Source organism: Leucopleurus acutus (assembly GCF_964270905.1).
Source record: "Leucopleurus acutus genome assembly, chromosome: X".
NCBI lineage: Eukaryota > Metazoa > Chordata > Mammalia > Artiodactyla > Delphinidae > Leucopleurus > Leucopleurus acutus.
Genome location: NC_139148.1, coordinates 129,949,131 through 129,972,691, shown reverse-complemented (window position 1 = coordinate 129,972,691; position 23,561 = coordinate 129,949,131). Strand labels below are relative to the sequence as shown.

The following is a 23,561-nucleotide window of genomic DNA, read 5'->3' as shown; positions in this document are numbered from 1 at the left end:
GACACAGCCCCGCTCACCTCCTCAGTGGGTGGCGCAGCCCCTTCCTGGAATGAGCTCCCTGCCCCCAACCTCCAGTGAAGTTTCTGGAGAGCACAAGGCTGAGGGAGGGTAGAGAACAATCATGACAGCAGCTGCCCAGCCTCATCTTCCCAGACCACGCCGCGTGGGCCTCATCGCTCTCGTACCTTTGCACGTGACACTCCTTTCTCCTCGGGGAAGCCCTGTCACCCCAGGCTGGCTGAGGTACCCTGCCTCAATGTGCCCAGTCACCCTGTGCCTAGTCCTATGTCACTCTAGGACACAGGAATGCACCACGCAGACTGAAGGAGGTGGACGGGCTGGGAGGGGAGGCCCAACGGGAACGTGGCGAGACAGACGGGGGATAAAGTACAGGACCAGACAGTCAGAAGACGACTGAGTACAAGAGGAAGGAAACAGCTTCTGACTGAACAGCTATAGCAGGTGTCCGGCATCCTCTGACCCATACACAGCATGACAGTCGAGGGGACAGAAGAGCTGAGGGGGCAAGGAGGCCTGAAGCACAAGGAGAAGCCGGCTTATCAAAACTGGAGGGGCAGCGGATGGGCTTCCCTGCTGGCGCAGTGGTTGAGAGTCCGCCTGCCGATGCAGGGGACACGGGTTCGTGCCCCGGTCCGGGAGGATCCCACGTGCCGCGGAGTGGCTGGGCCTGTGAGCCATGGCCGCTGAGCCTGCGCGCCATGGCCGCTGAGCCTGCGCGTCCGGAGCCTGTGCTCCGCAACGGGAGAGGCCACAGCGGTGAGACGCCCGCGTACCGCAAAAGAAAAAAAAAAAAAAAAAATGGAGAGGCAGCGGATATAGCACAGTGATTAGCAATACAGGCTCTGGGCTGACTGCCGGGTTCTAACCCCTGTTAGGCCACTGCCTGGCTGGGTGACTACTGGCCAGCTATTCAACGTCCCTCCGCCTCAGCCTCCCAACTATAGAACAGATATAATAACAGCACCTCTCTCATAGGGTTGGTGTGAGAACTAAGTGAGTGAGGACACATAAAGCACGAGAAGGAGGCCTGCACGTTCTCAGCACGCAGCAAATACTAACGGTTCCTTCCGTGGTGTTACTGCTGTGGTATTTGTCTGCTTCCTGAGGGCGTGCTTGGGGGCCTGGCCATCGTGTTCAGTGTGTGTATGGCCGCTACCTACAACTGGTTCATACGAAGTACTTGTATATCGTCTCTGGGTTATTCCCAAACTCATGACCACTTTGGGCAAAGATCTCTGTAGAGCTAAGAGAACACTGAAATGGTACCATAGAAGGCACAGCTTAGAAATCTTCCAGCCCCAAAAGTCAGGTTCAGGCAGCTAGGAGTCCAGCACAGAGTGGCCCTTACCTGCTGGCCTGGTTGTCCACTTCCAGGTGCTGGTCAGGATTCCTGGGGCTGCTCTGCTGCTCGGGGCTGCTGGGGTCTGCCGGCTTATGGGTGGGTGCAGCTGGGTCTCCCCGGTCATCTTGCTGGGCTCCACGCCTCCCCTGCCAGGCGTCTCCCACCTGGGTGACCACATTCTCCTCCTCAAAATCAGCCGAGGTACTGAGGGAGAATAAGCCCTTGGTTACCGACTACACACCGATATCCCCTCCCGTGGCCATAGCAGGCTCCTCTCCCAGGAGGTGGGGCAGACAGGAGCCCGGCACGGCCCCCACCTCGGGAGAGCTCGTGTCCTCCTCAGGGGGACCCCAGCGCCGCTGCTCCCCTCCCACCAGCAACGGCTGTCCCCACGTGTGTCACACGAAGCCTCAACCCCTCAGTCCAGCAAGCGGGGAGCGCCTTCCCTGCTGTCCTTGGCATCAGGCTCTTTGGGAGCTCCTCCTTCCTTCCTGGCCTCACGTCACAGCTACCCCTGCACATCCCTGCCATCACCATCCCACCCTGAGGTGCTTCGGAGGGCCTTGTTCTCAGTGCTGCCGCCTTCTCCACGTCCCGTGGGACGGCGCTGCTGCCTGGCGGCCTCAAGCACCCAAGATGTCATATGCCCACTGGCCGGGGCCAAGACTCAGTGAGATTATCGAGAACACGATGAGGATCTAGTTCACCATCACCTCGATCCTGGCCCATCCCGAACTCAACCCTCCTAACAGCATCTTAGGACAAGATCACACCACCAGCCACCTCCAGCCCTGGGGCTCTATTCATGGAAGTGAATCCCCTAGCAGGCAGGCAGGCTCGCTGCCTTCAAGCTGGAATAACAAGGGGAGTGGAGCTCACACCTTTCGGAGGGTATGCTCTCCTCAGATAGTGCCAGCCCCTTACCCCAGAGTGCCCGGACACACCCACCCCACCCTGCCTGGGACATACAGGCTGGAGCTAAAGGCAAACCAAGAAGGCCTTAAGAGTTTGCTTCCCAATTCTGGAAGCCCTGAGCTAGCTTTACCATGGACTTAATCGGAGTCCTGTACCAACCCATATCCCCTACAGAATTACGGTAACAGAAGTTATCCTCACCAAGTCTGTGACTAAAGCCAAGATTCTCAGCAAAGAGCAATTTGGATGTCCACTGCGACACATGGACAAGTGGATGAATAAGGCTCCTTCACCCTAGGCCTCAGAGCAGACTCACTACAATTACAGGCGGTATAACCCACCTAACCCATAAAAAGGAAATCTTAGTAAAACAGTCATAGGAAGTCTTGCTGAGCAGTGTAGCAACCCAGAGGTCTTCCAGGCCCCTAACGAATTGCCTGGAAGTCAATTAGAGATAGGGAAGGTAATACTTCTGGCTGTGACCAGACCGAAGATCCAGAAACCTAACACAGCCACTGACAATTGTGGACACAATCACACTCTCTACGTGGAAGAACACAGCCCCTTCGACTCTTGTGCTACCTCCATCACACTCCTCCAATGGTTGACAGTTGTCCGCGGTGAACAAATGTGGTTAAAGTTCACCTGTTCCTAATGCAGAGAGAATAGAAACCTGAAGATCCCAGACTTGCAACACAGAGGAAAACAGCATATGCTTTAGAGGTAGTCTAAATAACACAAATTTAGTGGGAAGAAGGTGAGCTAATCTAGCTTATTAAATGAAGTCAGGCCAATACGGCTGGTAAAGGGGACCAGAGGCCAGCTTTCTGAGTGTCCTTAAATAGTTCTGGTGGAAAGAGACAGTCCTCTGGGACTGCTTTACTTGGCTGTAACTTCTTATAAAAGGAGAATCCAACATTTATGTAGTACTTTGTGCCAGGAAATGGCCTACATGCAAACGCACTTAACCCTCACAACAACCCTGCGTGGTAGGATCCATTACGGCCACTATTCTACAAGTAGGGAAACTGAAGCACATAGATGAGTACGATACCCAAAACCACATAGCAAGTAACTGACAGAGCTTAGGTTTGAGCCCAGGCACAGGATTCCGTGCTCACTATACTATACCACCTCTTCCTGTACCTGTACTGTGATGAAGCAAACCAAGTTAGAGTAGGGTAGACTTCCTCAACTTTGGGACAGCTCCACTGCTCTGCAGGAGGTCCCTGCCCACCCCATTCCCCTCCTTCCCCCACCTCTTGGGAACAAGCCCCTTCCCCACGGAGCCCCAGCGCCCAGAGCAGCATCTCCGCCCGAGGTCCCTCGTGGTTGGAGGGTCGAGCCGCCCTCCCCGCGTGTCCACAGCTCCTGGCCCCGGCCAGCTCTGAAGGCCAGCGCCCAGAGACCAGCGACACCAGGGCACCCCGCCAAACAGCCCCCTTGGCTCCTTGCGGGCACCGAGCTCCCTTCCTCTCTCCCGCCTCTGCCGGCACTGCGGCGAGGGTGCACACGTGGCCGGGGGGTCTGCTTCAGCCCCAAGGCCAGTGGAACCACCCACGTCCTCCAGGCCATCGGGGGAAGGGCAGGGAGAGCCCAGGGTGCCCGAGACGGGCGGGCCGGCCCAATTGTGATCCTCGCGCGCCATCTAGCGGCAGGCGCGAGCACGACGGCGGGAGAAGCGCCGCCGAGGCCGCTCACGCCCACGGTAGCCATTTCGCTGTGTGGACGGTCCCGTTTCCCGACGCACACCGGACCAAGCTCAGGGCTGCAGGAAATGGCGGCGCGCGCAGGCGCACACTCGCTGAACGCAAACGCGCACCCTCCCGGAGCACGCACGCGCAGGCGCACACAGGACGATCTCGCGCTGGTCTAGACCCAAAAGCGTGCAGGCATGCGCGAGTCGGGGACGCACGCACAGACGCACACGTTCTGTGACGGCGCGCGTGCGCAGGCGCACACTTCTGTGCCGGTGCGCGTGCACAGGCGTACAGTGTGTGCCGGCGCGCGTGGGCAATCACATTGCGTGCTGGCGCGCGTGCGCAGGCGCACACGTGCGTGCCGGCGCTCGTGCGCAGGCGCCCACATTGCGTGCCGGCGCGCGTGCTCAGGCGCAAACGTTGTGTCTCGGCGCGCGTACGCAGGCGTACATGTTCGTGCAGGCGCTCGTGCGCAAGCGCACACGTTCTGTGCCGCCTGCGCAGTTCCATGCAGAGCAGGTGGGGATTCTGTCCACCTTTTTTCCTTCCCATTTCAGAATCTCCTGGCCTCCCATGACATCGTGACAGCTCTAGGACAGAGTTTGTCAGCCTCACCATTATTGACATTTTGGACTCGATAACTGTGGTGGGAGCTGTCCTCTGCACTGTAGGACGCTGGGCAGCATCCCTGGTCTCCACCCACTATTTGCCAGTAGTACCCTCTTCCCAGTTGTGGCAATCAACAGTGTCTTCAGACATTGCCAAGTGACTCTTGGGGGTTGGAGGTGGGGGAGATGCCCCTGTTTCAGAACCACTACCCTAGAACAATTGAATCTAAATCTCTCCGCGTGGGTCACAGGATACTTAAAAAAAAAACAAACCACTTCTCAGGTGATTACCAAGTGCAGCCAGAGTTGTGAAACACTGATCAAGAAAGTTTGTTTTGATTTTGTGAACTTTTAATCAGAGAAAATTAGTTCTAAGCCTGGGCTGTACAGTTAGCCAGATCTGAGCTCTATTCCTAGCTTTGCTCTTCATAGGAGCCCACCGTTTCCTCCACTGTCAAACTGCGTAATAAGAAGCCAGATCCTTCCCCAGGTTTGGGGAACGTTACACGCGATTGTGCGGATGGCATGCTGTACACATTAACCATCTGACAGTTACTGGTTCTGGGTCTTGAGAATAGGCTCCAAAGAACAGAGTTCATAAACTAGCTTTTCAAAGTTTTTCCTGGGGTTTTTCTTAGAACCTCTTCAGTTGCGACTCAGCTCTGCCATTTGGAATCCCTTGACAAGTCAGTTAACATTTCTATGCCTCAGTTTCCCCATCTTATCAATTTCACAGGGTTGCTGGCAAGAGTAAAGCACCTGGCAGAGCGCACTACAGGTGTCAGTTTTTGTTTTCACTCTGTTAATTGTCAGGGCAATTTGAAACAAAAAAGTCACATAATAGGGCCTCATACCTTAGAGATCCATTACCCACCCCACCCCCAGCATCACGGTTTATGTAGGGGTGACAAATGTAAAAACGTAGCTGTAATGTGGTGTGAAATTGCAAACATTTACTCACTTCTTAAACACCTAAATCAGACTGTGTTCCTCTCTGGCTTAAAACTTGAAAGAAGATCCAATCTCTCTCTCATGGCTTTTACCAGGGCACGGTTCCATCTATGGTCCCCCTCACCGGGTAGGCTACTTTATGCTTTGGAACTGCTAAGCGTGTTCCCGAAGCAGGGTTTTAAGTCTGTGTTTCCCTATCTGCAGCTCTTTACTCCTTGCTCTTCCTAGAGTTGTTGGTTCCTCCACTCATCTAAGTAGTACCCTCCTCACCACCATTACTCTCTATCTTAGCACCCCGGCTATTTCTTTCAAAGCACTGTTCTTCCCAGGAGTCACAGAGACCTGACTTCCAGTCCTTTGTTATTCATTATAGTTAGGCACAAAGCTCACATGATTGTGGGGAGGGCCGTAGGAGACACTGAGTTCAGGGCTGTGCGCACAGTAGGTGCCCCAAAGTGAAGCAGCTGTGGTGATTATTAACGATATCTGATAGAAAAGGCCAATCAGCCCCCGCCTACCTTGAGAAACCTCATGTTCCACGCTTAGCTACTTACAGTGCCCAGTAAACACCAGGTTATTTGGAGTCCTTTGTACATCCTGTACCCTTTGCTTGGAGAACTCCTATTCACCTTTCAAGATTCAGCTCAAAAGTCACCTCTCCCATGAGGCTGTCCTGGGGCCCCCTTCCCCTGTTCCAGTCTGGACCAGGTTTTGCCCCCCATTAGCCCTGTCCGATTTGTCTGTGTACTCGTCTCCAGCACAGAGCAGGTGCCTTCCAAGTAGTTGCTGACTGAAAGAGTGGTGGACTTCCTGACTATGGAGGACTTCCTGGCAGAGGCCAGAGGTTTCCAGCTGGGGCTTCAGCCCTCGCCACGTGCCTTGGGCCAGCTCACGGGCCGCACTGGCCTCACCTTCCCAGCCAAAGGCTAATGCACACCGGAGCCGCCTCTCTCCACCGCACGAGCTCAGCACTGTTAGCTGATGCCTTACCCCTTTGGGTCCGTCTCCATGTCCTCCAGGTGTGCCGGGCTGTTGCTCTTCCTGCCAGCCAGGACAGCAGAGGGAGAGGTGGCACCAGAGCTGAAGGAGGAAGCACAGAGACCTTCTGAAGCCTCAGACCAAAGGAGACTTGGAGCCCAGGTCTTCCCCTTCCCAGCTGCATTCTCACAGGAAAGGAGGACCTACATCTGGCCGTGGGCAGCTTGGAATTCCTGGGGAAGTGTCCTCCTAGTTTGGGGTTCCAGCATCCTTGCATGACCTACACCTCCCGGGGCTCTGTGGGAATCTAGAACGATCGTTCCTTACTAAATGTTGCACACACCCACAGCAAAATGGCCACTTCCCACTGGTGGATTGGTAGAGGAAATAGGGCAGAAGCCTGCAGCCTGGGAATGCACAACCTCCTCCCATTGCACCTTTGCACCTCCCCAGCCACCTCCACATGCTCCCTGGGGCTGAGCCCTCTGCTGCCGCCTGGCTGTCCGTGGGATTCTTCCCACCGACTTCTCCTAGCAGGGTCTCTTCCCAAGCTACACTTCTCAATGCCCTCTTCTCTGCCTCCTCAGCTTGGGTCCCTCTGGGTAGGTGCTGAGTTGTCTGGGTCCCCTGACTTATCACCTGTACCCACTCCTCCACTGCCCCTGGTGGGTGGGTTCGCCGCCCAGCCTTCTCTGTCCTGCAGTGATCACCTGATGTGAAGATGGCATGGAGCTGAGAGGTTCAAGGGGGACCCTGGGGTGCTGGACGTGAGGATGAAGCCTAAGGCCGTCTGGCAATGGGATTGGTCATTGAGCAGTTGCCCCACCCTTACCTGGTGGCTGCTGGTCCAGGCTTATGAGGCTGCGAGTTGGCACTGGGCACCTCCTGATCATCCAGCAGACGGGTAAAGACAGCAGGTGAGCACAGCCTGTGGAAGGAGGCCAAGCCCGGTCTTGGTTCAGGACTTTGCGTCCTTATGTCTACACCCCCCGAGAGGGTGGCTTCTGTTCCCAACAGATGCTGGGCACTAAGGAGTTCCTCAAGTGGTTGCTTGGAGTACAGTACTCACTCACATCCTACAGCTGACTGACACCAGGACAGCGTGGCCTCGTGGTGAAGTGCACGCTCCCTGGGGGGGCACATTACTCTGATTCAAATCACAGCTTTATTAAGCTTCTGGCTATGTGACCTTGGGCATATCAAGTGACCTCTTTGGGCCTCAGTTGGATCATCAGTGAAATGGGGCGACAACTGTGTCTGCCTCATACATTTTCTGAGAAGATTATCACTGGGCCCTGTGGCCATTTGTAGAAGCAGCAACCCTTTGCAGTCCGTCTGTGCCCGTCAACTTGACACAGATTCAGTGGGTGCTGTGTTATGCAGCCTTCCCAGGTATCGGCTGAGTTCCATGTCTCTCTGTGACTCACAGCATGCCGAGCAGTTACCTGTGCGAGCCTGCACCCTCCACTTGAATAGCATGCGTGCTAAGAGTTCCTCGTGTTTGTTTCCACACCCACTTACACCAGTTGCACTTGCAACCATAATCACTGAATTCAATTATTAAGGAAACTCATAAAAATGAATGGAAAAAGAGAGTGGGTGTTTTTTTTCATGACAAACAACCTTTTCTTTGCAAAGACCATAAAAGCAAGTCTCTTGAAAATCATTGTCTACAGAAGAGACAATGTAAAAGACTGTTAAAAGTCATAAAAGTCTAGAAGATATTAAGATAATTTTGCAAGTTAATATGAGCTTTGGCTTCATTTTAAGGAAACAATGCAGAAAGCAAAGACTTCATTTTTCCGAGGGGGTAGAGGCAAGAAGGATGTTCTGGCCCAGTCATGTTGGACCGGAGAATGGAGTCAACCTGCAGGACCGTGCTGGCCGGCACCGTGATGCAGGCCGCGGGTGTTGGGCTCTTCCACAGTCCTCCCCACTAGCGGGAGCTCAGAGAACTGAGGCCCCGGCCCCGTGGCGTTTCCCGGCACCAGCTGAGGCACAGTGGGCAGACGCTGGGGCCTGTCATCCTCTTCCCGTGTTGGCTTGTGCTACCGATTTGGAAGTCGGGCCTTGGGGGTCCAGGCATCAGTTGCAAACTAGTAAAGTTAGTCAGGGCAAGGGGCTCCCGGTGGGCTTGGGCGAGCAGGGGCAGCTGAGAGGGCCAGTTGGGAAAGCGGAGATTCTCTCCTCGGCCAGACTGCTGTAGGGCGGGGTGCCGGCTGGCAGCGTGCCTTGGTGGCTCTCTGTAGACACCGGCTTCACCATTCCTCCCTGGCCATCTGTTCTGAACCATAAGGGCTCTAGCACGGCTTGCAGCTGAACTATCTGTGCCAACATCTGTACACCTAACCTTTGTCCCCAGGGATAAGTCATGCTTGGTTTGGAACCACTTGGGAACAAGTGGGACCTTGCCACTCCGCATATCACCTGAGAAGATGGCCCCTGACTCTACCCAGGTCCAAGAAGTCAGAGCCCAGCTAGACACGCTTGCCTCCTACTTTGTCTCACTGGGGCCACTGCTTTTCCGCTCACTGAACTTGAGAGCAGAGCTGGCCAGAGGAGGAAGGTGGAGGAGGCTCTGGGGCTTCTGGAAGGGATGACGAACCGCCTTCCAGCTTGCCCTCACAGCTCAGCCAAGAAGCAGGAAGGCAGCGATTCATCCATCATTCCCTCCTTCCCCACGTGTGCATCCTGCCCGCCCAGGCCCACCCTCGTGCCTACCTGGGAGGAGCTTGAGAGCCAGTGGAAGAGGGTAGGAGAAGGAGCGAGATTGAAGCAGAGGTAAATCTCAGATGTGGGAAGTCGGGGACAAAGGAGGTGCTGGCGGCGGGAGTGCCGGAGATGGGAGAAGCGGTAGACGGGACTATGGGAAATGACCAGTGCCCCGCCCCCAGCAGCCCAAGCAGCTGTGGCGACTTGACCAGGAACAGGAGAGAATCAACAACTTGGGGCCATGGGCCTCCCTCAGGTAGCTCACCCTCCTCTCCCAGAGCTGATGTCTGCTCCAGCCAAGCCTTCAGGTGTGGAGCCCGTGGCTCCGGATCCCACGTTGCCATCACTTGATCTGTTACGGGAAGAGAAACATTTGCTGGCTGATTGGGTTTCCATTGAATGTAACTCATATATGTCCTGAGAGTGGGCGCCTTCAGCGGCCACCCTGCACCGCTCCAACTGAAGCCAAGCTGATGTCAGCAATATTTCTGCCTTTTTTCCTAACTTGATGGGCTGGGAGCAAAAGTGGAGCCAAGAAACAGAGCCCAGGGCTGAGACAGGCTCCCCGAACAATCCTGGGTCCCCTTCCCTCATTCCAGTGCTGGGGCTCCACAGGGCCCAGGGCTGCGCACTGAGAAGACAGTGGCCGGCAGACAAGGCTGTAGGCTCTTATCCATTACTTCCTGTTCAGGAAGTGCCCAACTGTGAGCGACTGGTCACCATCCCCAGGCTCCCCTGGTCTGGCTTGAAGGACAGGTCAGTGGGATGGCTGTGGGGTGGCTGGCGCACAAGCAGCCCCTCTGGACTCAGCATCCCCTGCTATCATTCTGCCTCCTATCCCTGCACCCCCTCCGCGTCTCCCTTCGCCTACAGGCCACCCTGGAAGGCCCTGTTAGATGCTCTGCTGGGGTCCACGAATCCTCTGGTCACTGACTTCCTGAAACCTCCAGCTTGGCGGCCTTGCTGGCCTAGAGTTTTGTCCTCCTCTGCAGCTGGCTTCCTGAGGAATCTTGGCAGGGGCCTGCCCTTCTCCAGGCCTCATGCATTCCTTCATTCATTCTTTCAGCAGATATTCATTGAGGACCTGCACTGCCCCCGACACTGGGGACACAGTGAAGGATGGGACAGTCCTGGTCCCAGCTCCATCCACTGACCTTGGATGGGGGGGCCACATGGGCTCCGTGTCCCTGCACTGAGTTACCTTTCAGAGTCTGCACCAAGGCCCTTGAAGGCCCTTTCACCAGTCAAGTCTCTCTTGGGCTCTCTGGGGTTGGGGGCTTCGTTGTCCTTGGAGCCTGGGGAAGACCTATGGTGGAAAGAAACATAAGTTAACTACCCATCAGCCAACCATACTTAGGTGGGGGCAGTTACCTCATCCCCAAATGCCAGCTTTCTCCAAATAGCACAAAGCCTGACATTGCAGGATTGGCTAATTATCAAAATCTACCAACAGTTGCTGTTGACTGAGGGTCAGACCCCATTCTCATGACTCTGAATGCATTAGCTCTCCGCATCAACCCCACAACATGGTCACTGTTCTTATCCATGCCCACTTTCCAGATGAGCAAACTGAGGCACAGAGAGCCTGGAGTGACTTGCCCCGAGTTCCACAAGCAACAAGGGGAAAAGCTGAGATTTGAACCCAAGCAGTCTGACTTCAGAGTTCCAGACTATAATCTTCTATGGTGTAAGACTGATCCTAACTCCTGATTCAACCTCCCTCTGTTCTCTCTGAGGTCATCAGGGAGCCTCATGGTGTCAAACCCAACAGAGACACTCCCATCATTCTCACCATTCAGGACCACTGACCCAGTGGGCCACTCCCGCCTTCTGTCCCCCATCCGTCCATCATGACTCTGTGTCACTGGCTTAAATGGTGTTCCTGGCACCCCTCTCCATCTGCATGCTCTGCCACCTACCTTGGTCACCTCCTCTGCTCCCATGGCGTCAACTGTCATTCTTCAGCCAATGACGTCTGCCTGTTCCCACCTCTCCTCTGTGCTCTGACCCGTACCCTCACTGCTTCCGGGACTGGCCCTCAGGCACCTCACCCTCAACATGGCCAGAACTGACCACCCTCACCAGCTGCCCTCAGGGGAATGACCAGGCAGCTGCCACCTCCACGATACTATCTGTGCTCAGTTTGCCGGCTCCTCTCTCCTTGAGTCCCTTGACTTTGTACCCCATGTAAATATCGACGTTGAACCCCATTATTTCTGCTCTCATCCCTCTGCACAGAACATGGAAATCTCTTGAGCCCTGATCTCTCTGCCAAAGCTCAACCAGAAACCCTCAAAAGCCTCCTGGTAATTTGCATTTGGATGCCTACAAATAAACTCATCATATAGTCATTTGTAAAGTACTAAGTATTTATAGCACCCCTTCCTGCCCCCTCCCCTTAGTTCCCACTACTGTAGTGACTTATGGAGCAAAAAGCGCAGGGAGGGAGTCAGGCAGTGGGGTGGGAGTCATGGATCTGCCTACTCTTGGCCGTGTGGCTTTGAGGAAGTTCCTTAAGCATTCATGGTCTCAGTTTCCTCATCTGTAAAATGGGCATAGTGATTGCATCTACATCCTGCATGGGGACACGTGTTAGGCTGTTTGGGACAGGGCAGGGCTTAGTGAATTCTAGCTTTCCCTCTTTCTTCCTTTTCTCCAACATGACTTTCCTGTTGGAAAGTGGGGGAGGGGTGCTCCAGAGGCTCTCCAAGGGCTGTTATAGCTTTGTCACTCCCAGACAAAATGCCAGAGGCCTTATGGGTTGTGGAGGCCTTATGGGGCACACAGCACAGACCTTCCTGAGAGACAGCCTGGCTTCCTGCTGCATCTCTCAGGGTCACTTTGCCCCTGTTTCTCAGGGACTGGTCACCTTAGGGAAACCAGTGAAGCAGCTTCCAGTGTTGCCTTATTAAAGACGTTGTCACACTGGGTGATTCTCAATCATTCCAGCAATAAATGCTCCTGCAGTCCTGTTCTGGGCCAGCCAGGCCTTGAGCTCTCCAGGAGCTTGGAGTCCTTGGGGCAGAGCCATCTGTGCGTGGACAACTGTGACTCCGTGTGGAACACTCTCTGGTGGAGGGATGAACACAGCGCTGTGTGAGCTCAGCGCGGAAAGCCCCTCACAGGCGCTGCCTCAGAAAGAAACACAAGCGAAGGAGGTGCTACAAAGGGGAGACATCTGAGCTGAGACTGAAAAGTACAGATGGGAAAGGGCATCCTACAGCCTGCATAGACGAATGGCGCTGGGGGAGGCTGGTGGGGAGGGCCCAGGGAGGAAGGGTGTACGAGGGGAACCTGGGGAGGGGTGGATGAGCTCCGCCGGGCAAGGTAGAGAGCTCAGGCTGCGGAGCCTAAAGGGGAGGGGGCATTGCAGGGTTTTTCCCCAGGGACTGGCATAGGACTACTGCTGCCCTTTAGAAATGGCACCCAGGTAGAAATATGAAGGAGATTCTGGGATGGAGCGAGTGATGAAGGAGGCCTGGCCCCAGGGGAAAGGTACTAGGGACAGAAATATCTCTCAAATAGAATGGACAGGACTCAGTGTCCGACTGCGGCGAGGGTGTAGAGAGGGAGGGGCCAGTGAAGACAGTCAACGGCCCCAGAGATCGGAGCTCCCACCGCCCCAAGGATTAGCCTGGGCTTATGCTCTGGCCTCCCTCCCCAGACGCTGGCTTCACAAGGTGGGGTCCCAGTCTGTCGGCTTCACTGCTGTGAGCTGGGTGAGTAGCTAAATGATCAGGAGTCAGAGCCCCTCCGGGAACAAGCGGCCCCTCCCTGCTTGCATCTCCCTTTGCCCCTACCCAAGCTTCCCTGGGGCCCAGCTCCCAGCCCCCCGAACCCTGCCTGCATGTTACCTGACTGTCTGCCCCCTACCTTGGGGCAGGGGCCGGGCCTGCCGTGCTCCCTGCTGGTTGTGCCCCCCCGGCCCCCTCCCTTGTCCCTTGAACTGTCAAGGCTGACCTAGTGACCCTGCCCAGTTCCTGGTGCCTCCCCCCGCCACAGCTGCTTCAGTGGCTTCACGGGGCTCTGCAGAGCCCAGATCCCCACCCAGCACGGCTGGCTGCTCCCATCACTTCCAGGGGCTCCTGGCACACGCTCAGCATCTCACTTGTGTCTGCATCTGCCCCCCCCAACAGGCAGACAGTCAGCAACTTCAGCGGGTCCCCAGGGCCGGGTCTGGTCTCCCATGGACAAGTGCTCGCTCCCCAGGACTTGTGGAGTGAAATGGGATGGGGGCAGAGAACCCAGGTGGCTCATGTCTCTCACCAGCCAGCCCCCAGGCCTCATCGCTTGCACCCTGACCCTGCTGCCCCCAACTCTAGAATCGTGTGTAAGGAGCCCAGGCAGCAGCAGGGCCCCTGTACCTCATTTCTTCCAGGTCTGGGGCCACCAGGCGGAGTCCCGCCCCGGGTGTTGTGATCTGCAGGCGGACAGTCTCCTCACCTCTTGCGCTGTGACCAAAGGAGAGCGTCAGAGAGTCGGTGGTAAGAAAGGCCTCCGCTTCTCCATCTGTGCTGGGGATCCAAGGGTGTCCTCTCTGAGGAGCCTCCTGGCTAGTGCAGTGGGACACCCAGACCCATTGCCTCCCTCCCACCTTGTTTTTTCTCTCTCGTCTCCTCTTTGGGCTGAGCTCGGGCCACTGACCTCCAGGCCCCAGAGGAAAGGCATTGGAGGACCCCCTCACCGGTCTCCCATCCTCGACCCCAGCCCCCTTCAGACCGTGCTGCTGATCGGTTGCAGGGGTGCGCCCTGCCCGTGGCCGCACTGCAGCATCCAAAGTGGCTACTTGTGAGTTCAGGGGCTGATGGGAACGGGTGACAAACAAAATGCCCAGGAAACCTACAGACCGAATTTGGAGTGAGAGCCAGTGGAAGGGGCATGTGGGAGACTCGGGGGATGAAGGTCAGAGAGAAGGTGCCGGTGAGCTTGAGACCAGGGAGGATCAGACAGTCTCAGCCCTCAGAGGGTCCCTTTGAGGGTTCCTGCACTCAGAGGCTGGTCCGAGGGTGACTGCACACAGCCCTCCAGTTCCAGTGTTTTTGGGCCCCCACTGCAGCTCCTGACGCCCAGCAGGATCGGGCCGTGGTGATGGCTAGGGCTGGAGAGAATCTAGAACTCCCTGGCTTTCTGGGGTTCCCCCTCACTCCAAACCACACCTACCCAGGTCCACATCACAGACACTCACTCTTTCCTTTGGTTGTACCTGGCCACTGGGCTACAGATGGGGGTGAGCCCCAGGTCTGCCTTGGTGAAGCCCCAGCCCAGCAGGGGGCAAGATGAGGGCTGAGTGGCATGGGCTGTGCACCCGAAAAGCTCCACGGAGGAGTAGGCCAGCCCAGGCCAACTGTGGGCATATAAGGGTAGGAGGTGGAGGCTGGCGGGGGACTTAAAAGCAGAGACCAGATCGAGTGCGGCGAAGGGAAGCCACAAGATGGGCTTGAAGTGGGGATTCGGGGTGGGTCTTGAGATGATCAGCCTGGCACGTTAGAAAGGACACTCCGGGGTCCCAAGAGGAGGAAGGGTGGGGGGTACAGGGTGGAGACAGGGACTTGAGTCGTCCGAGTAGTCCCCCTGGAGTTGACCGTGGCATCTGGCTCCAACCTAGACTAGGAGCTCGTGGAGGCCAGGTCGGTGGGATGCTCATCTCTGCCCCTCCTGGACACTGCAGATGACCAGAGGAAATGGAAGGGCTGCCAGAGACAGGGCCTCTCTGCACATGAAAGACCAGCGAGGGCCTGGTGCACGCAGGTAGCTCTGATCTGCGCCTGTCTCCATGATAGCCACGAAGACAGCGTAAAGCCCCGGGCTGCTGTCGCTACTCTGTCCCATCTAAAGCACATGGTGCCAGGGAACAAGGACACGTCCCACTTGGGGACGTCACAGGCAAGTAAAGCAAACCTTCTCCCTGGCGTTTCTAGCTATGTCAGAGGGGAAATGGGGACCCCAGCTGGCGCCTGTCCCTCAGCACCCTGCTCCTGAGCGATTTCTTCTCAAAGGCCCAGCTCAAATGGTACCTCTTCCAGGGGTCCTGTTACAGGTTGTGTCCCCGCTAAAAGGTATGCTGAAGTCCTAACCCAGGTATCTGCGTGAACGTGACCCTATTTGGAAATAGGGTCTCTGCGGAGGTAATTAGTTAAGATAAGGTTGTACTGCAATAGGATGCATCCTAATCCAATATGACTGGCGTCCTTACAGAAAGGGGACATTTGAACACAGACACACAGAGGGAAGACAGCCACGTGATGACAGAAGCAGAGGGTGGAGGGATGCATCTACAAGCTAAGAGGCGCCAAGGGTTGACTGCACTACCAGAAGCTGAGAGAAAGGCCTGGAACAGATTCTACCCCAGAGCCTTCGGAGGAGCACACAGCCCTGCTGACACCTTCCTTCATTTAACTTCTGGCCTCTAGAGCTGCGGAAGGACAACTTTCTGTTGCTTAATCCACCCGGTTTCTGGTACCTTGTCACGGAAGCCCCAGCAAATTCATACAGAGGCAGTAGCTCCTTCTCAGGCACCCACAGCGGCATTTCCCTCTGAGACCAGCAGGTGCCGATGTTGGTCTCTCCATTTGTTGAAGGGCCCAGCAAATCAGGAAGCGCCCAACCACACCAGCACTCAGGCAATGTGCAAAGGGCTTTATGTGTACTATCTCATATGGGATTTGGGACGGCCTCTGGAGGTACGTATCACTGCTCCCTATTTCACACATGAGGACACTGGGGCACAGAGAGGTAAAGTGACTTACTCAAGGTCACACAGCCAGTACAGGGCAATGCCAGGGTTTTGCCTTGTGCCAGAAGCTGTGCTCTTACTCACTGCTCCCCAGCCCCTCTGCCAGGCAGCATGTTGGGGCCCAGCCTCCAGGCCCCACCTTGATCAGGTGGGGCAGAGAGCCAAGAAAGCCTGAGCGGCGCTGTGATGGGGCAGCAGCCGGGCCTGGGGCTCTCACACAGGCCAGTTTCGCTGACAGAAGGTATCTGAGTGAGCTCAGTTTGGAAGGTGGGGAAATGAGCTGAACCCAAGAAACCAGCCCCATGGTGCCTGGAGGGAGGGCCATTGCCACAGGTGAGCGGTGGAGGGGGGAGGGGAGGGGCTGATGGTGGAGACAGGAGCTCAGATTTGTACACTTGGTGCTGAGAAGCCTTTGAGGCACCCAGGCAGGTCAGGGGTCCGGAGGAAGACAGGGCATCCTTGTGCGGCACTCCTTCTGCTCCCCTCTGAAGTCCCTGAAGGGTTTGGTGCCTAGACAGGGGAGCCCCTCCTAGGTGGCTGAGAAGCTGACCTTCAGACCCAAGCCAAGGGGGATGGGGCAGGGACACGCTTGCGGAGGGGCCTGGGGACCAGGCTGTGAAACTCTCCTTTCCTACTTTGCCATAAACCAGCCTCCAGAACTGTGAGACAATACAATTCCACTGTCTGAGCCACCAGTTTGGGGGACTTCGTTATGGCAGCCTGAGCAGGACAGACAGCCATCTTGCTATGACAGCAGGTGACGGGTAGTGAACATCCAAAGGAATATTCTGGAATAAATGTTAAAATGCCTCTCAAATCAGAATATAGCACAACCTACTTCCTCCTCCTGTGTTCTTTCAGAAGGCATCTGAAACCAACATTAATCGCTTTCTTTTATTCAAAAGAGAAATTAAGGAGAATTCAGAGATGTGCATTGTTTTTGCTGAATTGTGTCCCCTCCAAAATTTATATATTTAAGTCCTAATCCCCAGTGCCTCAGAACGTGAGCTTATTTGGAATAAGGTCGTTGCAGATATAATAAAGATGACGTCATACTTGAGTAGGGTGGCCCCTAATCTAATACGACTAATATCCTCATAAGAAGAGGAGGTCAGAACACAGACACACAGAGGAAGACCTTGTAAGAGACGCAGGGAGAAGACAGGCGTCTACACGCCAAGGAGAGAGGTCTTAAGGAGAAACCCTGACAACACCTTGACCTTGGACTTGCAGCCTCCATAACTGGGAGACAATAACTGGGTTACTTGAGTCACCCAGTTTGTGGTACTTTGTTACAGCAGCTCTGGCAAACTAAGCCCCCATATTCCATCAATCACCATGTCCCATCAATGCTACCTCGCGAAGAGCTCTCAAATTTTCCTACTTGTTCAAAAGTTCTTAGGGTGTCCTGTCTCCCTCCCGGCACAGAAGAGGCGGCCCCGAGGACCGAGGTCACATACAAATGGTTGTGGGGCTTGAGTCGGGGAGGGGCGTGTGGGACATGCAGTGGCAATTCCAAGACCTGTAACAGCCCCAGAGGCAGTGGCACTGTCGGCAGGACTTAGCATGATTCAGCTCAAAGTACAAGGAGGTATTGATTGCCTTTGGCCTGCAGACAAGAGAGAGCCATTATCTGCCCGGAGACTCTGGGGCTCAGAAATCAGGGCAAATCAGAGCCCCACGTGGAGTGAGATTACCCACGCTCAGCCTGTCCCTGCCCTGTCACCCCGCTGCCAGACCCTCCCACCTGATGGCCTCAGAGGCCAGAGCCAGTTCTTGGCACCCACCTGAGAATAACAGGGCTAGTGCCCTGGCCACAGACCCCCTCACATCCCACAGCTGGTACTTTTCCTCGGGATGCCACTGGACTCAGTGGTGGAAGGGTTAAGTTGACACAGATAAGCACCTAACAGACAGGACTGAAGCACTGTCTCCCAGGAGACCAGGCTGTTTTGCGCCTTTCAACCCCAGGACATCCAGCCAGAGAGGCCCTTACTGGTTTCTGGGCCCCATCCTGTCACTGGGTATACAGGGACACTGACCCTGAGGTCCTGTAGGGAGATGACCTGGCAGTCACCAGCCCTGGGCGGAGATGAGCAATTGATTACCTGCTCGAGCCGGGAGGGGATCGCGCCAGAGCAGGTGGGTCCTGGCTTTTCTTGGAAGGCCCGTCCTCATCCACCACCTCAATCCTTTGGGCAAGAAGAGAAACAGATGCACCGCTATCCTCAGGGCACTCTTGGCCTGCGAAGCTGCCCCGGAGCTTGCAGACCCTGAAGGACATGCTTTCTTTCAGTGGTGTTTATGGCTTAGCAACTCCAGCTTGGGATAAGGGCAGAACACTGGGTTGAATAGCATCCCACCAGAATTCATGTCTTTCTGGAACCTGGGAATGTGATCTTATTTGGAAATAGAGTCTTTGCAATCAATTTGTCATCAAGTTACAATGAGGTCACACTGGGGTAGGGTGAGCCCTAAATCCATGACTGTTGTCCTTATAAGAGGGAAATTTGGACACAGACACACAGAGAAAAGAAGGTCATGTGATGATGGGGGCAGAGATAGGAGTGATGTGTCTACAAGTCAAGGACTGCCGGCAACAGCAGATGCCGAGAGAGAGGCCTGAGATGGCTTCTCCCTCACAGCTCCCAGAAGGAACCAAGCCTGCCCACACATTGATCTCGGACTTGTAGCCTCCAGAACTGGGAGACAATCTGTTCCTGGACCTTGTGCCAGTTCCTGCAAAGTGCCGGTTTGTGGTACTCTGATATCGCAGTCCCAGGAACCTCATGCAGCCAGGAGGAGGGCAGCATTATCTGTCACTCCCGTCATGCTGCCACCACCCTCTGCCTGGAACACCTGGTATGCCGAGTCCTCCTTGTTTTTCAGTCCTCAGCTCGTCATGGATATCTTCCCTCTCTACCCAGTAGAATACCCCTAAATTTCAACTGGCCAGAAGTTTCTTCCCTCTCCTCCCCAAATACTCCCCTTTCCCAGAAGATGTCCTGTCAACTGATGATACCATCCCTCCCTCATTCAGCTGGAGTGTCTTGATATCCCGATCATGGCCCATTGAGCCCTGTTCACCCTTTAGGGTCCATCTCCAGTGTCATGGTCACTTCCAAGGGCCTGGTCAGGCAGGAGCTCCCAACGACAAGCCTCTGGACTCCAGCCCAATGATCCGTCCTACCCAGGCACTGTCCGGCCCACCCCTGGTAGGGTGGGCAACAGGGCAAAGGGACAACTTTTCTGTAGCCCAGTAGCTACTTTTGCTGCAGAACCCCAGAGGCCTTGGAAACACCTAAAGCTCCATCTTGGGTCGGGGGCCGGGTTCTCTCAGCTCCTGCCTACGCAGCGTTGGTTGCCAGGGTCTTATGTGCCACCACAGCCACCCACGTGCTTCCCTGGCTTCCAAACAGAAGCCACCAGCCCCTCACAGCTCCCTCTACTCAGGGACAGTGACCGCATCCCACCCTGCGCCTGCTCTCCCCACACTCCACCCCTGCCAATGGAAGACCTTCCCTTTGCCGACACTTACCTCTTTGCGATGAACGGGGCCTGTGTCTCCTGGGCGAGGCTGCTGGAAGAAGGCAGAGAGGTGACAAGTTGGGCAGAACCCACAGCCAGGTGACATCACTCCCAGCACCTTGCCTACCCTGATGGCGGCAGCCAGACCTCTCAGGTTTCCAGAAAGTAGATCTGAGAGTCCCAGAAAGTCTGGTTAGGAGGGCCCTCTCAACCCGCCTGTCACCAGCCAGAGGAAGACCAGAGCCCTGAAGGGAAGGGAAGTGGCCACAGCTCACCTGGCACTCTTCTTGGCCGCCGACAGGACGTAGGAATGCTCCCGGGGAGCTGTCTTCCTCACCACACTGCTGGCAGCCTCTGACCTGGGGTGGCACAGGGAGGGGGCATCTGATGGCATGAGGAGGGGCTTGCTCTGCCAGCCTAGCCAGGCAGCTACTCGGGAGGCAGGGGGAGCTTTAGGGAGCTGCCCGAGACCCCACACCTAGAGGGCGGCAGAGTGGGCAGTCGATGCCCGGCAGCCTGGCTCTGGAGCTCTCGGCTCTTCCCCGGTACCTCCGAGGCCTGGGGACCCCTGCTACTGTTGACTCTGCCCTTAGGACTGCCTGTCTGCTGGGCCTTCAGCGTGGGGGGCTTTGGTGTGTTTCCTAAGTCACGGAGGGGCCAGCAGATGTCGGGAGTGAGGGCAGGCTGAGCTCGGAGCCGAGCTGCTGCCCAAACATCCAACCCTCACTTTGGGACAAGGGGCGTGGGCACCTCTGGAGCCTGGCCCTGCCCCCAGGCACATACAGGAGGCTTCTACCAGGGCACCACGCACTGCCTATTTTGGTCCAATTTGCTCAGGAACCTTTTTAACAAACTATAGAAATTCCTCATTACCTAGGTTCTGCCCTCTTAGAAGGTTCATAAGAGGGCCCCCTGGGCTGGCCCAGCACTGAGTGGGTAGTTCTGGGGTTCCAGGAGTGCCACCTGTGCTGGCAGCGACCCTCCAGCCAACAGACCAGCACCGATGCTCCGCATGTGGTGCACCAGGCTTCAGAGACCTGAGCCCCGCCCGGTCCACGGGACACCCAGCAGGCACCGTTACCTCCGTTTCTGCTCGTCAGAAGAGAAGGGCACCTCCTCGTCTTCAGCAGCCCCTGACGCTGAGCTGCGCCTGACGTTGTAGGGTGCCCTGGGGGGGGTGAAGAAGCTGGCAGTTATGGCCCCTCCTCCCCCTGCGTCTGCCCCTGCTCCCTGTCACAGGCCTGGTTGCCCTGGACTCTGCTCGCGCCGCGTCTTTCTCTTCGAAAGCTACACTTGCTATCTGTCCCTGTTCCAACCCTTACTGTACCCCAGGACCCAGGTCAAGCCCCATCCGTTCTCCAGAAAGATTCCCTGGCTGCTCTGTGTCACTGGATGATGGTGACAAGGGACAAACAATATAAAGACGTGGGGCCCTGGGAATGTGGGCCCTGGGCACACAGGAGAGGGGCTTGGACAGGGGCCACAAGGGGAGCTCCAGAGGGAATCCCAAAGATTTATACCCAAGAAGCAGGCCAGAGTTAGGCACCAAGTGCCCATAGGTGACTGGCTGCCAGGGCCAGCAGCATGCTTGGGCTCACCAGGTGCCAGCCCAGTTCGGCCCAGCCCAGGAAACAGCTAGGGCCATGACCCATCACACTTTCTCCAGACCCACTAGCTCCTTCTACAAGCTTCCTACAGCCCCTGCTTTGCTTCAGATCAGAAGTACAATGTGCACACTGTCCAGTTTTCTGGAGCTTGTCAACCTCTGGTGGGTTCCAGGCCACAGTGGCAGCTGGCAGGGATGTCAGGCCGACAGGACTTGCACTCCTGGGCTGTGCTCAGACCTGGCTGTGCCCAGAAGCAAGCAGCCAGCTGCCCTCAGCGCGCCCAGGGTTCGGGCTCGTCCTTGGAGGAGGGAACCAAGTTGAGTCTGTGATTGCATACTCACAGCTTCTTGTAATCCTCTGTGGTCATCCTGTAGCCAGAGGAGGAGGGGCGGGGAGGCCCGGCAGCGCTGCAGAGGCAAGGAATTTCTGTGAGTCCACCCGCAGGGCCCTCTTGCTTCCAGATTTGCCTACGTGGCCCAGCGGGCATGTGGCAGGTGGACAGGGGGTGCTGGCGCCCTTTCCTCTCTGCTCTCAGCCCTGCCAGATACCCAGAACAGCTGTGCAGGGCAGCCCTCTTGCCACAGACAGACTCAGCCACCTTAGTCCTGCTTTTCTGATGAAGCCCAGGTTCAGCCTGGTGCCAGCTCAGCCCGTCGGGAAGAAGGTGGCCTAAAGCACACAGCTCAGTGCAGTCATCAGCGAGTCAGGGCTCCCACCCAGCCTCCTCCCGGTGCCTCTGTCTCAGTGACCAGGGCCAGTCAGGACTGGCCCAAGGACAAGGGCACTGGTAGTGGTCCAGGGCCTTGCCTTACACAGGAAGACACCTGCCACCCACCACCCCGCCCCCTCAGTGACAGGCAGAGGACTCTCTCTGGCCTGAGCGTGGCCTGGGCCCTCACACCTCTCACGGGCCAACTGGCCAGCACCCTGTGAACACACCGTTTTGGAGCTCCTTTGGCCTTGGGTAAGTGCGGCTGGGGCTGAGACGAGCTGTCTACAGGCTTGGTGAACACTCCCCTGAAAGAGAGCCCGGGAGAAGCAGCACCGTGAGCGCCCCTGGAGAAGCTGGGGGCAGTGCGGGCGGGCATGGGGAGGTGGGCAGGGTCCTGTGGTCACCTACCGGATGATATAGCCGGTGGGAGCCCTCGCGCTCGGGGGCCTGCCAAGGGAGAAGAAGGGATGGTGTGAAGCCAGGCTGCCCAGTGACGGCAAAGTGGGTTGGCTGCTGGGTGTCCCAGTGCAGGCAGAATGAGGGGAGCGACAGTGGCCAGCTGCTTCCCAAGAAATCCAGCCACGCCTGCACCCCTAGCTGGGCTACCTGTCCTGCTCTGCCTGTCTCCCTCATGGCCCCCAAGAAAGGTACCCCAGGCCGATTCTTCTGGGCCCTGGCTCACAGCACGTGCCCAGGAAGGGCATTTATACAGAGGTGTCCCCTCCAAAGTCCGGTTTCTCCCTGTTCTGACAGCCCTCCTCCCCTCCCCTCTCAGAGCTGACCCAGCTCAGGCTGGAGGCTCTGTGCTCAGAGGTCTGGGGCTGAGGCGATGTCAGGCAGAGCCCCTAACCTGATCTGACCCCCTACTCTGCCCAGCCCCCTCCAGGAAGACTCATGAGGGCCCAAGGGGCAGAGCCCAGGCAGGAGCCAGCCGCCCTTTCCTTCCCGCTCTGCTTGAGGCTCCCTCCCCCAGCCCGTGCGATGCCCACGTCACAAGTCTTGATGGAAGTTTGGGACCGGAAGGCACGGCCAGGGCTTGGTCAGTGCCTGGAAAACATTAGCCTCCATGTGCTGGGCACCTTCTGCCTGGGCGGGGGCTCAGAGGACTCGGGTGAGGGGTGTGGGCAGGCAAGAGCTGGTAGTGCTGGGGAAGCAGGGCTGTGAGTTCTGGGATCAGAGGCAGGAGACAAAGACTCGGCAGATGGCTCTTCTGTCCAGGAATAGGGGAGCTTGGGGCTGGAGCAGCTGGGAGGGCAGTGCAGAGCCCCAGTGTTCTCCATCCCCATGGACCCTGTCCTTAACAGGGCACGGCCTCCTGGAGGTGACCAAGTTACAGGAACACTTGGAGTGGAACCCGAGAAAGAAAGGTCACTCATCCCACGTGTTTTCCAAATATACTCCCAAACCAAAGCCCAGGCTGAGAACTGCACCCCCGAAGTAAACATACTCTCCAACGAATGGATTATCTTTGAACTGTGCCCAGGCTCTGGCCAACTGCCGCTATCACAGTCCGCAATTCTCTCTTTCACGCTCATCTCTCTACTCAGGATGTGCCCGTGTTCCTGGCTAGGATGTCAGTTCCCTGAGGAGAAGGTTGCGTACTCTGTGCCCAACACAGGACCTGGCAGGTAACAGGTGCTGAGTCATTGAGAGATTACGGGCAAGCGCATAGTTGCCGGAGGGAGCCCCTGTGGCTAGCAGTGAACTTGGACCCCTGCCTTCCAGCTGCTGCCACTGCCTGTACCACCACCCCA

The 23,561-nt window shown here is 56.5% G+C and overlaps 1 protein-coding gene across 5 annotated transcripts in view; it reads right to left on the bottom strand.

Moving 5' to 3' along the window:
* The window catches only part of ZNF185 (zinc finger protein 185 with LIM domain), a 58,185-nt gene that overhangs the window by 21,077 nt on the left and 13,547 nt on the right, over nucleotides 1-23,561 (bottom strand). For 2 of the 5 annotated variants that reach the window (XM_082864862.1, XM_082864863.1), the window contains exons 5-17: nucleotides 22,216-22,254; nucleotides 22,035-22,112; nucleotides 21,437-21,502; nucleotides 20,570-20,656; nucleotides 19,764-19,847; nucleotides 19,499-19,540; nucleotides 18,069-18,152; nucleotides 13,592-13,678; nucleotides 10,429-10,533; nucleotides 9,493-9,579; nucleotides 7,348-7,443; nucleotides 6,528-6,617; nucleotides 1,370-1,567 (exon numbers count right to left, since the gene is read on the bottom strand). In XM_082864862.1, coding sequence (XP_082720988.1) covers nucleotides 1,370-1,567; nucleotides 6,528-6,617; nucleotides 7,348-7,443; nucleotides 9,493-9,579; nucleotides 10,429-10,533; nucleotides 13,592-13,678; nucleotides 18,069-18,152; nucleotides 19,499-19,540; nucleotides 19,764-19,847; nucleotides 20,570-20,656; nucleotides 21,437-21,502; nucleotides 22,035-22,112; nucleotides 22,216-22,254 — 1,143 coding nt within the window. The remainder of the gene's footprint in view (nucleotides 1-1,369; nucleotides 1,568-6,527; nucleotides 6,618-7,347; nucleotides 7,444-9,492; nucleotides 9,580-10,428; nucleotides 10,534-13,591; nucleotides 13,679-18,068; nucleotides 18,153-19,498; nucleotides 19,541-19,763; nucleotides 19,848-20,569; nucleotides 20,657-21,436; nucleotides 21,503-22,034; nucleotides 22,113-22,215; nucleotides 22,255-23,561) is intronic. The other 3 variants (XM_082864864.1, XM_082864865.1, XM_082864866.1) reach the window with 3 other exon arrangements.